The following is a 17,971-nucleotide window of genomic DNA, read 5'->3' as shown; positions in this document are numbered from 1 at the left end:
CGGACGGTGGCTGTAGATTCTCGCGATAGCGTGATTCCGGGCACAAGGAATCGTCAAAGCGGTGCAAAAGGCTGCTAAAAGGAATCGCTTTTCTCTCGCAACCACAGCAAAGAAGAAAAAGAATTCTATTCTCCTTTCGTCTTTCACGAGGAGCATCCGACAACATGTCAACAGCTTGCAAAGTTGCACAGGAATTAAAGAACTCAACATATACTTTGGTCAATCTAATTCTGTGTCAGTGAATTATATCCAAACTACTAAGGTGGAGTAGTTAATTCTACTATCACGAGTACTACCTGGGACCAGATAACTCCATTTCTTCGACCATGTCGATATCCCCCGAACCAGCATCACCGTCGCTGTTCCCATCACCACTACCATCGTCGTCGTCGTTGTTAAGCACGAAGAAGCCGTTGGAATCCGAATGAGCGTCGGAGTTGGGGGCATTGACTTGCACCAGTGGCCTGTTGGAAGCCTCCCACTTGTCGGCGAGCCCGTCGCCTTCGAGCATCCTCACCACCTCTGACATCTTCGGGCGGTGGGAGGGGAGGTACTGGGTGCACAAAAGCGCTACCTGCACCATCTCCGCCACCTCGATCCGGTCGTAGCTGCTGCCGAGATCCCGGTCCACTAGAAGATCGAGCTTCCTCTCTTGGTACACCTTCCTCACCTACATGCAAGACGAGGCGGCATCAAACACTTCGACCACGCGCATACAGTGCCTCAATGTCCGAGGTGATAGTATGCGTCCATACCCAATCAAGCATGGCGCCCTTCTGGTTCTGATTGGGCCCCTTGCCGAACTCGAGCACGCGCCGGCCGGAGATGAGCTCGAGAAGGAGGATGCCGAAACCGAAGACGTCGGTCTTGTCCGATGACTGGCCGGTGGAGAGGTACTCGGGGGCGATGTGGCCGACGGTGCCGCGGACGGCGGTGGTGACGTGGGAGTCCCCGTGGTCGAGGAGCTTCGCGAGGCCGAAGTCGCCCACCACGGCCTCGCAGCAGTCGTCGAGCAGCACGTTGGCGGCCTTGACGTCCCGGTGGATGATCTTGGGGTCGCACTGCTCGTGCAGGTACAGGAGGCCCCTGGCCGCGCCTAGCGCGATCCGCTTCCTCGTGCTCCAGTCCAACGGAGGCTTACCTGAGGCGAGGAGGCAGAGGACACGAATCTTAATGAAAGTTTAAGATCGGAGTAAGGAACGGGTGCGATTAGTCATGGCTGTCAAACAGAGACCACGTCAACAACGTGCGTCATCATCAGACGAGGACGGCTTACGCCAACTCAATAAATAAAATGCACTCGCCGCTTCCGTACCCCAAACAGACCAACAAACGACAGAAACACGAAGTGGGGCTCACTGCGGACCGGGAAAAAGGCATGGGATCCTCTTCAATCGTGACCCTTCCAATGCTCGTGGCATACCCGTCCGATCTTGTATGCCCCACGAAATCTACGGCAGAGATGTCTTATCGCAATCGCACAGCAGTTGGAGAGGATCTCAAGGCTTGCGGTGGCGATGGAGAGCAGGACAGAGGTGTTAGGATGTGACGGGGAGGAGGAGCGTACCGCGGAGGCGGGCGGCGACGCTGCCGTTGGGCATGAAGGGGTAGACGAGGAGGCGCTCGCAGGAGGCGGCACAGTAGCCGAGGAGGCGGAGGAGGTTGCGGTGGACGGCGAGGCTGATCATCTCCACCTCCGTACGGAACTGCGCCTCACCATTGCCAGAGCCGACGGCGTCCGCCCGGAGCCGCTTCACCGCCACCACTGTGCCGTCGGCCAGCCGCCCCCTGTACACGTGCCCGAACCCGCCCTTCCCAAGCACGTTGCGCCCGCTGAAGTTCTCCGTCGCTGCCCGCAGCTCCCGCAGTGTGAACCGCCGCAGGTTCCCCAGCCCCACCATCACCGCACCCTCCTCCTTTTCCCTGTCTGTTCATAAAACGCCTACTCAATGTCAATTATGCTGTAGAGGAAGGACTCAACGATCATGCGCCGCTTACCACCGAGGCCGAGGATCCATTCGTTCTTCTGCCGCTTTCGGCGGCAAAGGAAGAGCACCAACGCGAGAAGGAGCAAGAGCGACGAGCCACCGACGCTGGCACCCATCGCAATGCCGAGCTTCTTGGCCTTCGATCTCTCTGAAACACGCAGCACATCAAATTCCAGCTTAAAATCTGAACTTGCTGCATGTCGAACAGATTAGCGGGTTGATGAAGAGATGCACTGATTACTCTGAGCCGATGAATCTAACAGGAAAGGAAGAGAGCTGGGGATGGCCGTTCGCGAGCACTCCTCCGTCCTCCGGTTTCCACATATCAGAGGATTGCCCACGATGCTGACAGATATGGAAAGAGAGGAAGGAGTTAGAGACAAGTCTTGGAGCTGGAGAATACTTCCAAACGCTTACTTGAAAGTTCTGGTCGGGAATAGAGGAACCGGCCCGCTGAGATTGTTGCAAGACAAGTCCCTGGAAAGCAGTGAAGCTTTGTTAAGTTCTCAGCTTCGGGATAGTATAGAACAAACAGCACAATCCATTCTACTGCGAGAGAGTAGAGTAACAGACAAGAAAGAGAGCTGTGGAATTCTTGACAGCGACTCGGGGAAGGACCCAGACAAGCTGTTGTTGTTGAGTCTCCTGTGGAGAAGATCGAGGAGAAAGGATTAGAATAACAACCGGAGAGACATGCTTGGACTTGGATTGATGTTGGAGATGATCTTCATCTTATTCTTTCTATGGTTTTTAAGGATGAAGACCGGTCAATGGCTCACAGATATCGGAGGCTGGCGAGGTGGCCCAAGGACGCGGGGACGCTGCCGGAGAAGCCATTGTTGGAGAGGTCCAAGGACTGGAGCTTTGGGAGAAGTCCAAGCTCTGGTGGCAGCTCACCTGATATGTTGTTGTTCTGTAGCAATCTGAAGAGGAAGCAGGACACAACCAGTTGACAGATTAGAGGAAGGGTTTTGAGGATCAAGATGAGAGCTTAGCGAGCGTAACTCACACTTGCTGGAGATTGGTGAGGTTCGCTATCCTCCCAGAGAGCGTTCCTGAAAGATTCTGGCTCGGTGCTCCCCTGCAAGAAAAGCACATTTAATGGAGCAGATGAAACCGAGCTTTTGCTGATGAATCAAGCCAGAGAAATAGAGCTTTGGCTCGAACAGAGAAGAAGAAAGATCTACCATGTTCTCACGAGTCTCACATGATCTAAAATGACCAAGAAACATCTCTTGAATTAGGTGGCTAGCGAAGGGAAGAGGTGTGAAGAACTCACAGGCCAATAACAAGATTCTCTGGGGAACAAGTGATCATCGCCCAGCTGCAGGGATCCACGGAGTCTTCGTCCCAATTGCTCAGAACCCCATGTGGGTCATGCAGTTCGCTTCTAATAGCTATCAGAGCCTCCACTGGAGACCAAGCAAGGGAATCAATGCATTGGAAAGCACACACAAAGGGAGAACGAGAACAGAGGACTGAGACAGCGAAGAGCCAACAACAAGTACACACCTTCCATGTTAAGTGGCTCAAAGGAGAAGGCAACATTGCAGAAGGAGAAGAACAAGACGAAGAGATTTGAGAAGCAGCACTTGGAAGCCATGGGAGCAGCGGAGAGAGAACAAACAGCCGAGGGGGTGTTTTGATATATGTGACCAACAGGGAGAAGTGGATGGAAGACTGAGCATGATGAGGTCTTGAGGTTCGGTGCCATGCCATTTCATCATGAGCAAAGAGGTGGTGATGGGAGCAATGAGAATGTTCAATGAACGGCCATGATGGTGCTGATGTGAGGAGGGGTCCATGATGGGGGCATGACATGGGAGTAAAGCAGCCATGCATGGACTCATGAGAGAGAGTCGGGGGGACAGAGGAATTCGAAATCAGGGAGCTGATTTGGGTGTCAGAATCTGATGGAGCTCAGAAGCTTGCAGAGAGAGAGAGAGAGAGAGAGAGAGAGAGGTGGGTGGGGGAGTCACCAACATGTACTAAGCCCCTCCTCTCAGCGTGACTCCACTCATTCCCTTGCATTGGGAGAGAAGAAAAAGGAAGGGAAGAGAGAGAGAGAGCTGGTAAAGGAGAAAGTGGCAAAGAAAGAGAGATGCAAGCAGAGAAGTGTGTTTTGTTTATGCTTCTTTCGTCTGCTTTGGATAAAGGCGAGGGGGAGAGGCGGGATTGGATTCTGCCGGCGTTGGAAGAGGTGCAATGTGCTGAGCCATTGTTGTTGTGAGCTCAAATGGCCTCTGCTTTTTTGTGGGACTGGAACAGAACCTTTGCACAAAGTAGGAACCTGCTTAGAATTGAACCCCTTGTTCTTGATCTTGAGGTGCAGCAATGGTGAGCCCCAAGAATCCTAGTCCCATTCAGTGCCCCTGTCATAGAGCTAACAAAAATGCCATGGTCATCAAGATTTAGGGAAGAAGTAGCCAAGATGTTTTCAGGAGCTCTCATTTGGTGAAGTACTCATCTCTACAAAGATTGAATCCAGAACTAAGAACAAGAGCTCTGTCTTGATAAGACAGGAAAAGCATGATGGAGAAAGGGAGAGATAAGAAGCATGAAATGGTAGTGACGCAGGGTCAAACTAGGCCTGCAAACTGGTAGTATGTGATCTTCTCAATCATTATGTATGTTGAAATATGAACATGAGTGAGTGACAGTATAAAGTATGTATGTGTACAGTGTAATGAGTATTCAACATTCTTATAACAAGTAATGAGATGAGCATTCACGAAGTGGCAAAGATCAGAAGGCGAAAACTGAGCAATAACATGCGACGATTTCTCACTCTACCACCTGCTCTCTCCAAAGCCTTCAAATTCATCTTTCTTTGTCTTGAAGCTTACATCACTCCCATGGCAGCAGATGACCACCACCTCCTCTACTGCTCAAAGATCAATTAACCTTCAAGATTGGCTTAGAAACCTGGACCTGTACAGGCTCCACTAGCCATGCATGGCCGCTGCTGGCAGTAGCAACATGTCTTGATTGAAATAGATGATACAGAGAGAAGGGTAGCATTCTCAATATACCTCCAATGTCATACATACTCCATGCAATGTGCCAGTTCTGAATTCATTCACCAACAAGAGAGAGGTTTTTGAATTATTATGAACATGCATGATTAAACACAGAGGTTTGAGAAAGGAAAGTGCATTCACCTGAGTAAAGTGATTCGCCCACGTTCGACTAATTGCAAGCTTTAATGTAAAAGAGGATCATGGATGAAAAGAGCTAAAAGGCAAAGATGAGGAGTGGAAAAACAAGACAAAGGTGAAGGCCATGCACCTTCCTTCCTCCTTCAATTTGCCATTTCCCTAAAGCTAAAGATAAGCATGGCCTTGGAGTCACTTTTTAGGTGGTAAAACATGATATTTCTCCCCCCACTTGTCATTTACTCCTTGAATCCATCACTGTTTGTGGGGATATTAATGGCACTAAAACCACAGGCCACTGAGAAGGGTTTCCTCATTGTGGCAATAGCTGGAAAGCATTGCAAGGTTTCCTCAAGATGACAAGTGAAGCACAAGATTGCAGTAAAGACAATTAATCAAGTTTCTTAGCTGGTGAAGAAGCAACATCTATCAAGATTATGGTGGCTATACAATAACTGCTACAGTTGTTTGAGGAAGTCTGACTTCAGAGTTGCAGTGAAGAGTGATGAAGGCTAGCAGGAAATCGAGCAGTGGTTTTCCCTTTATTTCTCAACCTGTGGACAGAGACAAGAAATCATCAAATCAAAAGTATCAACTTGACAACACAAAGCTCCAAAGCCTTACACTACACATCACAAACAGAGGAACAAATGAAAGGCCAGCAGCATGGCCAATGGAGTGGAGGTGCCATCCACCAGAGGAGCATTCCGAATGAAGCAAAGTATATCCCTAGCAACAAGCAAAAACAAATCTCCATGGTGCTGTTGGTGCAATAGAATTAGAACGAGAAAGGAAGCGTCCTGGGGGAGATGGAGATCATCCAAGCACAATACAATAACCACAATGATCACAAGGTGGTGGCTGGGTCTGTCACTACTTGGAGGTATTGGTGGACAGCATATCATTCTCCAAGCGAATCTAAGCCAAGTAGATATGTGCAACAAGGTCATGCCACCTTGACAAGTCGAATATGTAGCTGATGAAATCTTTTCTTTTTGTGTGTGTGTTCATAATGGACCATCCAAAAACTAAAAGGTGGATGATTTGAATCTTCCATGCAGAAGGAAAGTGAGTGGCAAGTAGGATTTCAAGTGAGGAGTGGAGAATGCCAGATTCTTTATGTTCCTGTGAGAGGAGAGGGAGTGGTGATACTGAGCATGGATTGTGACCTCATCAGTGCCAATTGTTGCCCAAATCATCTTTTGTCTTGCATAAATGTAGCATAATCATCCAAAAATCTCATTCAGATGTTGTAAGAATTATTTAAATGTATAGATATATCTTTAAATAATTAAAACATAGATTTTACATAAATTCAAATAAGAAAGTATTATCCATGAATGAGATTGAGTTTGATTTTAAGTTATATTAGTAATCAATAGGGATGTCAAATATTTAAATAGCGAGAGATTATAACACCCCATAAATTAACTTATAATAAAATTTTGATAAATATATTATTGATTTAAATTTAATATTAATAATACTTAGAATGATGATGTGATATAAAAAACTTTAATATTAATTAATGGAAAATTGAGGGTTGGTTGATTTGGGAGGGACAGGAAACACAAATACGAGGAAGCTGAGAGCAGACGATTGGTCAAGATACGAGGACCCGCCGATGTAACGCTCTTATTGGTGGCGTTCGCTGGACCGCGACGGTTAAGGTTAACCGAATCGGTTCTCAGATAGAGATAGCGTCTCCGTTGGGAAGACTTCCTTACGTTCCCGGACTCCCTCTGCGTCCTATATAAAGGGAGGCCTCCTCCTCCCGCTTCCTCGCCGCTTCTCTCTTTCTCTCTCAATCTTCCCGGCTCCTCTTCGGCTCTCGTATCGTCCGCCAGGGTTTGGATCAGCAGAGTCTCGGCTTCGGCTGCCGCGGTGATCCTCCTTGGCCTTTCGATCGTAAGCTTATCCTTCTCTCCGTCTCTGTCTTCTCTTGCAATTCCATCAGTCGTGTTCATCTCACGATTCGTTTGATCAATCAACGGTTGTTGTCGTTGTTCTATGGGCACAATATGGGTTGTATTCCGTTCAATCCTTTTCTGATGGTGGATGGAGAATCAAATGGCCCTTGATATGAGTTGGTTTTGGTGATCGCATCTCGCGATTGTAGCCCTTCTTCCTGTTTGCTTGTTTGAAGATCTTTAACTGTTCCGGGCCGAATTTGTACGGTGTCGTCGTATTGTAACCCTAATTCGTTAATTTCATTCTGTTTTTCCCTCGGTGTGTTCTTTTGATTTCATATTAATTAGGGCATGATTTGTTCTAACCTCGATGCAGTCATTAGATTTGCCTTACAATTTGGTCTAATCCTTCCTATATATTTATTTTGTCTGTAAAGAATGATCTTTTTATTTGATTTAGGTTATTTTTCTGCTTATGTTAATAGATGAATATGAACACTGTTTAATTTTTACTTATGGGGTCTCCTAAAAATGCTTAGAATAATGTTATGCTTTGGACATGACTCTTGATCGTCTCATGCTTTGTAGTATGTCTAGGCGTAGACTATAGCTAGTTTTTCTCTTCTCTTGGTCTTTTAATGCATGTGATTCTTATTTTGTTTGGTTGTAAAGATCGACATGTTGTTCTTCCATTGTTGCAGGAAGCTCGAAATGTTTTAATGGAGTCTAAAGGTGGGAAGAAAAAGTGTAGCAGTAGTAGCTCATTGCAGCACGAAGCACCCCTTGGCTACACCGTCGAAGACATCCGACCCAACGGTGGAATCAAGAAGTTCCAGTCTGCTGCATACTCCAACGTAAGAACCAAGTCTGACACTAAGATGTCTTCGATTTGGTGTGTTGAATGCTGATCATTTGCTAAATTTTGATCTTCTGCAGTGTGTGAGGAAGCCATCCTGAGACCCCTTTCAGATGCCTTCTTCGGTAGAGTAGGATTTCTGTTGCTTTGCTCATAAACAATCTCAAGATAGCTGCTTTCTAACATCCAAACCTCCTCCCAGAACACTTTTGGTCTCCTGTTCTCTTCTTGTCGTTGCCACTCTCACTTGCTCTTGCTTGATTCGATGGCAATCTCACTGCTGGACACTCCAAACCCTCCCTTGGCCTCACCAATTGGTTTCGAGGGATACGAGAAGCGCCTGGAGATCACATTCTCCGAGGCACCCATTTTTGTGGACGCCCATGGTTGGGGGCTGCGTGCTCTTTCACGGGCACAGATCGATTCCATTCTGGATCTGGCACGATGCACCATCGTGTCTCATCTCTCGAACAAGAACTTCGATTCATATGTCCTCTCCGAATCCAGCCTCTTTGTTTATCCCTACAAAATAATCCTCAAGACTTGCGGGACCACGAAGCTCCTCCTATCCATTCCTAGAATTCTTGAACTTGCTGCAGAGCTTTCGCTCTCTGTTTTCTCTGTTAAATACTCTCGTGGGACCTTTATCTTTCCTGGTGCACAGCCGTCCCCCCACCGTAGCTTCTCCGATGAAGTTGCTGTGCTCAATCAGTTCTTTGGCAGCCTCGAGTCAGGTGGTGATGCATATGTGATTGGTGATTCAGCGAACGCAGATCGAAAATGGCATATATACTATGCTGCCAATAAGCCTGAGCTGCCGATGGTCACCCTCGAGATGTGCATGACTAAGTTGAACACTGAACGGGCGTTAATCTTCTTTAAGAATTCGGTGGAAGGACATGAGTGTCCTGCCAAGGCCATGACGAAGCTCTCTGGTATCTCCAATATTATTCCTGAGATGGAGATATGTGACTTCGACTTCGAGCCCTGTGGCTACTCCATGAATGGGATTCATGGCCCGTCGCTCTCCACGATCCATGTGACACCCGAGGAGGGTTTCAGCTACGCTAGTTATGAGGCAATGGGGTTTGATCCTCTGACCTCGGTGCAGCAGGACTTAATCGAGAGGGTCCTCAGGTGCTTTGACCCTTCAGAATTCTCTCTTGCAGTCACCATCTTCGGTGGCCGTGGACTGGCAGGCACTTGGACAGACAAGATACTTCTTGATGGTTACACCTGCAAAGATAGAGTGGAACAAGATCTCCCAGGCGGTGGCCTGTTGATATACCAAGCATTTGCTGCTTCTGCTGTAACTGCAGTGTCGCCCGGACCCAATCTACATTACTAGGAAGGAGAAGATGGGGATAAAACTCTGAAAGATGATGCCAGAGGATCCTGCTTGGAAGGTGAAGGGATGGAGAGATGAGAAGAGTTCACGAGGAAGATGATGTTGTGCAGAAAGTTGGCCAAGTTTTTAGTTCTAGTAGTGTTTTATGATCCCTTTTGCCACACTTGACCAGGGAGGGGTCCTTGTGTAACTAGGAATTCACACGAATGTGCAGTGGCGTTCGGGACAGAGGATGCTGGTGTCAAGCAATAGCTCTAGGTGGCCTCCTATGTGTGCCACGATGACCACCAGCAGCATTTTTTATAGACCGAATTCATGCATGATCAGGTGCTGTTTGGACATAAAATTTGCAGCCTGCATAAGTACTACCGAGTGATCCAACCAATATTCTAATATTCTACTTGGGTGTCAAATGGTGTCCTCGAGTTTATGATAAGGTCTACATGAAGATTGGCACCCTAAATAAATGTCATGCTTTGAAAATGTAGAAGAGAGCGGCCGTGCTTGCCCAAGATTGATGTTTGTTATGCTTATTTGATGCTTAATTACGCTGGAAAATGAGATATCACAACTGTCCGTTGATTTTTGGCTGATATGGTTTCAACTGAGCCTCCAGATAGAATATGGGCTGATGGCACTACTACTACTACTACATATCATGCATGGCATTTGCTTTGTTTGGGTTTGGTGGATTTGCATTGCCTATCACCTTTGGTATCCCATCATGTGGTAGAAGGGGAAACCCATCTGAACTGCCGTAGAACTTATTTTCTCGAGTCTGTTCAAGAAATCGCTGCTTTTAAACACAAACAGAGGCATGATTTAATAGAAAAGGATTTTGCCTCTGGAGACTACCTATGCAGTGGTGACTTGGGAACTCTTTATCCCTGAAGCAGAGAATGGTGCGGGCATATGTGCAGACTCTCCTCCAACTTTTTGCAGTAAACAATAGGGCAGTCGCACCGACATCAGGCTATATAGCTAGCAGCTGCCTTAAGGGCAACCTGATCTCAGTCCTGACACAGTGGCCAGTGTCTTTAAGCCTGTACTTGCTACACTTCTCATGCATCCAAAGGGTAAAATGAACCACCCCCACTAATTGCATTCCAGACTGACACATCCATCGTCGCTGTTGTTCTCTCACGCAGATTGAACCACCCAAAACCCTCTCCCAAGCAAGAAAGCAGGAAGAGGGGCGGCGGGGGTGAAAGCTGCAATCCCTCTCTGTTCTAAAAGATGAATGCTAAGCAACCCATCCAATCAACAAGCGACAAAAGGGAGAGAAACCCAACAGAACATCCCAAGGTTACACAACGGGAGTTGTGGGAGAGGGAGATGTGTGGCATGAAGCATGCCGTGCCAACCCACCCTCCCCTACCCCATCCCTTTCCTCCCACCACCAACCCACGTCACTCGCAGGATCAAACAGTGGAAGCCAAAGCAGCAACGCCAAGAGGCTATTACAAAACAGCATGTTGGTGGTAATGGGAGTAGTAGGCAGAAAAAGAAGAAGAAGAGAAAAAGGAAACAGAAGAGGAAGAAGAAGAAGAAGAAGAAGAAGAAGAGATAACTGATTGAGCCGCTTACACCAATATCACAGCACACAAACCTTAAAGCACGTCGGCTGCCTCCTCGCGTAGTGCATCGTCGTCTTCACCTGCACCGTCATGAGGCCTGCCTTCGCCCGTCCGCCGCGCCATGGCTGGCCTCTCTGCCACCGCCTCCACCCTTTCCATGGCCGTTCCTTCCTCGATCTTTCTTGTCAGCTGCAAAAAGAGGCCTCCGGAACAGACAATGCCAATCCTCCCTCTCTTTCTCCTCGACGTAGCACTGCCTGCTTTGCTGAGCTTGGCCTACGTTCTTCCTTCTCCATCACATATGGCGGAACAGAGCAAAGCAAAGCAGAAGCTAAAGCAAGCACTAAATCCATGTACGGGTCCATCTTCTGTGATGAGTGCTCACCATCCCAACTCGGTAGACTCGCTGCGGAGGATCAATGGCTTTGCCTCACACCCAACAACACTAGACAAAGCATACTAAAGCAGAGAGAGAAAGGAAGAAAGAGAACAACTCGCTCTCCTCTTCCCTACGCTGTCTTTTACCGCTTTATATGTAAACCCAACGCGACACGCTTCTTCCACGTCCCATACAGAAATGGAGAGCTGTACCCCATACACAGCTCCACCCACAGGAAGTGACCGCAATGCCCTTCGTTTCCCGAGGCAGCAACGGAGCCCCAAGGGTAGTTCGGGAACTCGGGCCTCAAGGAGACGTACTTCCCCCGGATTTTACGTATCGATGGCTCCGTTTTGGGGAAGGGAAGTTCCTCTCTCTCTCTCTCTCTCTCTCTCTCTCTCTCTCATCGTTTCTCCTTCGTCCTGCATCCCCTTCTCTCTCTCTCTCTCTCTCTCACTCTCACCCACCCAGACGCAGAAGCAACAGCAAAAAGCCCCTTGCACGCTCACCGAGCTTCTTTCGGGAGTATGGAAATGAGATGACGGCTAAATCCATCATGCGGATAAAAAGTAGCAGTCATTACCATCATTTAATTCTGCTGCTCTCCGCTCTTTGCTTCCTAATGCATTGATCAGCGTAAACAGAGCAGAACACGAGAGAGAGAGAGAGAGAGAGAGAGAGAGAGAGAGCGATGATGTAGCTGCAGCGGTCATCGCTCACCCATGTGCACGGGGGCAAGCGGGCGGGCAGAAGCCAACAACGAGACCTCCGCCCGGGAGGACCACCGGAGCAATGCCGGGAAATGGCGAGATTACCCCCTCGAGATGGAGCACAGTGGCAAGCAACCGGAGCAGGGGCACCATGGTCCGACCACCGCCCACGTACGACGTGCATTACTACGACACTCTCGGTAGTCGAACGACTCGCAGGCAGCATTGGGCTCAGAGAAATCCACGAACAGCAAGAAAAAGAAAAAGAGAAGTGGCTGATGGGGACTCGCGAAGGAAGGGGACTAGAGATGGAGTGAGCTTGGAATCGAGCTTCGAGGAGGAGGAGAGAGAGCAGGACGCCATCGTCTTCTACAAGGAGCGAGGAAAAGAGATGGGAGGAGGAGCAGCAGCAGCAGCCCGGCTTCCCGATTCTATCTAATATCCTGAAGAGAGAGAGAGAGAGAGAGAGAGAGAGCCCGACGTCTCTGATACCGAGCAGATCTGACGGTGTCTGAGCTCCATCGCTTTCCTTGAGATCTCTCGAGATCTACCTCTGCTGCTGCTGCTGCTCTCTCTCTCTCTCTCTCCTCCTCGTGTTTCTGTATCTTCGTAAGGGGAAGCTAATAGAGCAGTTATCCTCCGGTCCTTTCCACCTTCTCTCGTTCCTGCAAGAAGCCGAGACTGAGCATGCATACACTGCTCCATCCGCAAGGGTAAAACAGCCAAGGAAAAGGTCCCTTTTGATTCACTCACTGCATTGCGAGTCTGATGCCGCGCGCTGGTCCTCCACAGTCCCCCCCATTACTGCGTTGGCTTGCCGCTTTGACTGCTTTGACCGGGGTGCAGGGTCACCTGCGCGAGCATGGTGGCCTCCAACGGAGGCGGAAGAAGGCTGAGGTGGCCGCCTCCCACGTGGGCGCCTTCCATGCCGACAAGCCTCTTCTGCCTCATCGTCTGGTCCATGGAACAGCACTGTGCTTTGCCTCCAATGTCTTCGTGTGGCCACCTACTTTCCTGACCACCATTGAAGTGGTATACCTCAAGTATTTACAAATAAAAGGTATTTCGCCCAAAAAAACACAAAAAATTCATGTCTGGACTTTTGCTAAGATAATTTGATCATATATATTACTCAAAAATTGTTTAAATATAAAAATGATGATAATCATCTTTGAATCATATCATTAGTGATTGTAAGATCATTAATTAATTACCAAAAATAATTTTTTTTAAATAATATATGTGATCAAATTACTTTAATGAAAATTTAAAGATATTTTTGTCCCAAAAAAATCCCTAAGTAAAAACACTTATGTAGGAATCAATCTATAAAAAATCAATAGTATGAGACTTTTAATAGAATATTTAAAGATTAAAAATCAAAGAGTGTCTTTTTAACATACATATGAAATATGGTGATGATGATTTATTTTGCTGATTAACTATAAAATATAATATTAACTATAAATTCTGGACTCCAATTTATTATTATTATTATTATTATTATTTGTTCTTCGAAAAAAAATAAATCAATCAGTCACTATCTTACTGAATAGACTAAGCAGTAATGTTGTGTAAACTAACAACTGATTAGAGATGTGGTGTTCCTTCTTGTGTTTGCATCTCACTTGGTTTCATGATTTCCATGTTGGGTGCACTTAAGAGGAGTAAAATTAGGAAATAGGGAACCTACTTTTAGGCCTCCTGCTTGGAATTAAAATGTGGAGCAACATTGTAGTTTTAATTCTCCAATCTTTTCTTATGCTCAATAATGGTGTGAGAGGATTCCACTGTCTCTGCTCTCCCTCATGTTTCAGCCACTGCTTTTGTCCCCATCACTTTCTCACTCTATATGAAATTGACACTAGATTTCTTCTTTCCCACACAAATCTTTGGGAGTGTTCTGGTTGTGGAGCACATCATCTTCTTCGTGATTGGGTGCTTGCTTGCTTGCTTTCTTGCATCCCATACACGTGTTAACAGGGAAGGAAAAGGAGAGCAAAAGCTGCACACCCAAAGAACTGCTCTCTCTGTAGTTACTACTCTGTCTTCTCTCCTTTCTCTTTCATGGGAGCCCGGTGGTCGCAGGGAAACAGTCTTCTTGTAGGGTTCACAGTTCCTGTGTTGTGAACGCCACAAGCACCACTGTGGATGACATGCCTCTGTGGTTGTGGTGGTAGCACTGGTGATGGTGGTGCCACTCCTTGGACTATGTGATTGGATTTTCTGAAACTATCAAACAAATTTTTGTTTATGTCACAAACTCAGTTTGTGATCATTTTGAATTGATTTGGGAAGGTTAGATGATGAGAATATAATCATTATTTTGGACCTAATCATATTGAGCATATGGTTTAAGTGTATTAGGTTTATGGATTAATTATCTCATTAGATCCATCATGACAAATGATTCAGATTAGTTTCGATCCTAATCTGCCAAAAAACAGTCTTCTCCCTCCATTGTGCAAAATTTATGATTATGAGTCATAGTGAAGGCTAATCTATTTGGTACAGAAGGCTTTCTGGACTTTCTCAATCAAAAGTTCTTTATATCTGAATGTGGCATCCATGTTATCATTTGCAAGTTTAATTGCAGCATCAAAAACAAATAATCCCAGTTTAACTAAAGTAATAATATTTTTTTGAAATCTGCGACGTCGAAGAAGTCTTAAAGTTTTTTCAAGTTCGTATGTTAACTTGATGAGAACTTACTTTCCAAGTTCAGACGTTAGATACTCTTCACTAATTTACACGTTAACTTGACGGAAACTTGTATTCGCACCTGACACCCGATAAACAATTGTTTACAAACTTATAACTATTCGTTCGATCTTCTAAAGTCCTTGTACACTTAAATTGCTCGCTGAATTATTTGTAAAGCTTCCCTCTTCGCGAGACATCGAGACTTGTTCACCACTCATTTTCAAACTAATCAACTTGTTGTTTTACAGGTCTTTCGAGACCTGTATGAGGTTACAACTAAGCTAACCTTTTACGAACTCATATATCGCAAAGACGTCTTATGACTTAGACAATCTCAGTTAAGTTTGAAAAGTTGACGTAATGATACTTCACGATTTAGGCAACGCCAACTAAGTCTATGATTTTGCCGTAAGAGTACTGCGCAACTTAGGCAATTACAACTAAGTCCGTGATATTATAACAGCACCTCCCCGTAAAAGAAGGACATAACAGTTTTCTTTCTCTGCTATCACAAAAGTAACTTAAAAAGCTTTGGTTAAGATCAATAAAACAGATAATTAGCCAAATAAATTAGAAAAGGAGAAAATTTGCAATGAATGCATCCAAACATGAAGATGTTGCAATTATCGATAGAAAAGATACATAATCACACATGGGTGGCCTACAGGAGTAGGAGAATAGGTTTGGGAGGATTTATATTAGGAACTAGCGCATGACAAAGGTTCAAATGTCGTGGAAGAGGCAACTAAGATCTACACAGAGCAAGTCAACCAGGTGCCAACATGGCATTCTAAAGTTCATCAGTGTATGTATACATCATTCAATGCGTACCTTATGCAAATTAGCTCAAAGGGCTTTCATCTCCTTGTTGCTCTTCACTCTAACCTTAGTTGTTCTGAACTAATGCTGAGAAAAGCATCTGATTTATATCCTCACCGATGTCTTTCTCGTCCCCTGAAATAAGCTAGCATCTCAGTCTTCTTTTCTGCAAGAAAGTTACTCATATTTTTATGTTATGGAGAAGTGTGCAGGTGCTATTACCAGTCTTTGCTCTCACTTGAGCTGTCCATTCGTCAATAACCTGTTCAATTGCAAGTATATTGCAAACGAGTTAGACTGCTTTGCCCACTAGATTGATCATCCCTAAGGGTATTGAGCAATGTGAAGTTGGTGAAGAGCTTCAATTTATAGGTGAGGAATCATAACAACAGTGCCTTCAATCTTAAGAAGTGCAACAATCTCATAGAGCATGATCATTTATAACTATAATGCAATCGAATCTAGAACAAACATGATGATTACAACAAGCTGCAACTGCAAACAATTCCTGTCTTTTTCACTGCAAATCATTTAACCCAGTCTCGATGGATCAGTAATCCCATTGGGCAGTGAGATGAAATTTCTATGAGTAAGTTTGGATACCCTTTTTGTAGTATTATTACATAGTAATACAATCAAACAATTAGCATCGATAGAGATTCTACATGAAACGGTAGTTTCCAGTGCCACTTGAAAAACTAAGCACAAAGGAGAAGCAAATAGTCGTATGCTTACACCTTCAGCAACAATGGGGAATCATTGGATCTACCAATTATATGCGTTAACTGTCTAACAGGCCTTACATAACACGATTTGCCTTTCTGAAGACTCAAACCTCATCTGATACTATTCTGTATAGGGGCATTTCACAGTGTTCAATTAATGGTTGCCTATAACTTGCTTGTACAGAGTCACATAAAATATGAAGAACAGATTATGATGCTTAAACAGAAAATATTTGATGAACCTCTGAAAAGTTTACTAAAAGATGAAAACAGGATATGAGAATGAACACACAAAAATTTATCAGAATGAATAAACAAAAACAGAGAATCCATCACCTGGTTCAAATTTGCGTATGCCATGTCATCAGATTCACTCATTGAAGGTAGACCAGAAGAAGCCAATAACATCTGCAATGAATGCCTTTGCCCAACCAAAACTGATCTTGTTTTGTCAATTAAATCCTGCAGACGAAAACGGTGAGCAGACAGTTTATTCCCAATTTTAGTGGAGTTTGTTGCCAGAGTCTTATCAATATTTTCGTGACAAAAGGCCAACTTAGAAGCACGAAGCAGATGACCCAGCAACATATAGAGCTACAAAATATGGTAAATGATCACCATTTACATTGTACACTGATATCCTATGGAGATAACATGACAGATTAGTAGTGATAAGGGATGCAGTAGTTTCATGTGAATCGTATACTTATCAATCAGGTTTCCTATGCAAAGATAACTTGCTAGATTTTTCCTTGTCTTAAACGAAGTCAATTTGTATCTCTGGTGCTACTCTAACCGAGGCTGCAAACAGGTGCATATTATCGAACACTCTTCGTACGCCGACATATCTATACCAAACCAAAGAGCCCAAAGAACAAGTAACACCATATGCTCCAAGATGATAACTTTCGCTTTCTACTAGATCATTTCGCTGCCCCCCCCTAATTGTTGCGTGCGGAAGAAAGAGAAAGAAGAACCTGTTTCTCAGCGAGCAGCTCGCGGCAGAGTTCCTTGAGCGAGACCAAGTCCTCCTGGATCTTCTTGATGCGAGCAACAATCTTGCAGGGATTGACCTGCAGGCCAAGGAGGTCAGAGCCAGAACAATAACAGACAACAAGACCAGATAAAACCCTATGATCACGCACGTCGTCGGGGTAGGAACGCTGGAATTCCTGATCTAGCTGGCGCTGGACGAGGAGGAGGTCACGGCTCGCCCTGCTCAAGACCTTCATCACGTCGTCCACCGCCGGATGGTGGTGGTGGCGCTGCTGCTGGTTCCCCCGCCGCTGTTCCGCCATCTCTCGCGCCTCTCCCGCCGCTCGCCCAATTTCGAATGCTGCGTCGCTGTTGGCCGCTCAAATCCGCTTAATAAGCTTCAAGCATCGCGGCTTTCGCGACCGTTGGATTCGAGATCAACAGTTTCCTTAAGATTCGAAAAAAATACAAAACAAAGAACTAAACCGAGCATTCGGTACCGCACAATTGTGGGAGACAAGAAGGAACTTTGGCACTCGATGGTTGTCTTTTTGATGGACCATTTCCTCGAAATCTCATCATCATGTCAACGCAGCAGCACTTGCACTGCGAGCCACGGTTGATGGTGGTGGCCATGGTGGAGAAGCCGCAGCAGGCGGTGTGATGATACAATACATGATTAGGTTTCTCAAGGTAATCGCTGGAACAAGCAGCTCATCAGGAACTGCAAACATCCACATCATGTCTTCTTTCTTGTCCAATCACAAGCGCACACCGCATCCAGATTCCACTTCCTGTACCTCATATCGACATTCCACCCTCGCAG

At 45.8% G+C, this 17,971-nt stretch overlaps 3 protein-coding genes across 3 annotated transcripts; 1 reads left to right on the top strand and 2 right to left on the bottom strand.

The window, feature by feature from the left end:
* Positions 1-102: 102 nt before the first annotated feature.
* LOC135583364 (probable LRR receptor-like serine/threonine-protein kinase At2g23950) lies at positions 103-3,968 on the bottom strand. Its single transcript, XM_065082837.1, has 11 exons — positions 3,501-3,968; positions 3,268-3,400; positions 2,998-3,069; positions 2,768-2,911; positions 2,562-2,633; positions 2,406-2,465; positions 2,230-2,333; positions 1,999-2,136; positions 1,568-1,927; positions 756-1,141; positions 103-670 (listed from the first exon to the last, which is right to left on the bottom strand). The coding sequence occupies exons 1-11, from the start codon at positions 3,700-3,702 to the stop codon at positions 293-295; spliced, it is 2,049 nt and encodes a 682-aa protein (XP_064938909.1). The 5' UTR covers positions 3,703-3,968; the 3' UTR covers positions 103-292.
* A 4,038-nt stretch (positions 3,969-8,006) lies between these two features.
* LOC135593036 (S-adenosylmethionine decarboxylase proenzyme-like) lies at positions 8,007-12,575 on the top strand. Its single transcript, XM_065082836.1, has one exon. It carries the CDS (start codon positions 8,175-8,177, stop codon positions 9,255-9,257), a length of 1,083 nt encoding a protein of 360 aa, XP_064938908.1. The 5' UTR covers positions 8,007-8,174; the 3' UTR covers positions 9,258-12,575.
* A 2,644-nt stretch (positions 12,576-15,219) lies between these two features.
* Positions 15,220-17,764, bottom strand: LOC135593035 (uncharacterized). The gene is made up of 5 exons (XM_065082835.1): positions 17,316-17,764; positions 17,148-17,243; positions 16,507-16,632; positions 15,668-15,707; positions 15,220-15,580 (listed from the first exon to the last, which is right to left on the bottom strand). The coding sequence occupies exons 1-5, from the start codon at positions 17,466-17,468 to the stop codon at positions 15,513-15,515; spliced, it is 483 nt and encodes a 160-aa protein (XP_064938907.1). The 5' UTR covers positions 17,469-17,764; the 3' UTR covers positions 15,220-15,512.
* Between the last annotated feature and the right edge of the window lie 207 nt (positions 17,765-17,971).

Source organism: Musa acuminata, chromosome BXJ1-9 (assembly GCF_036884655.1).
Source record: "Musa acuminata AAA Group cultivar baxijiao chromosome BXJ1-9, Cavendish_Baxijiao_AAA, whole genome shotgun sequence".
NCBI lineage: Eukaryota > Viridiplantae > Streptophyta > Magnoliopsida > Zingiberales > Musaceae > Musa > Musa acuminata.
Note: the sequence above shows the minus strand (reverse complement) of the source record. Positions and strands in the feature narration are given on the sequence as shown.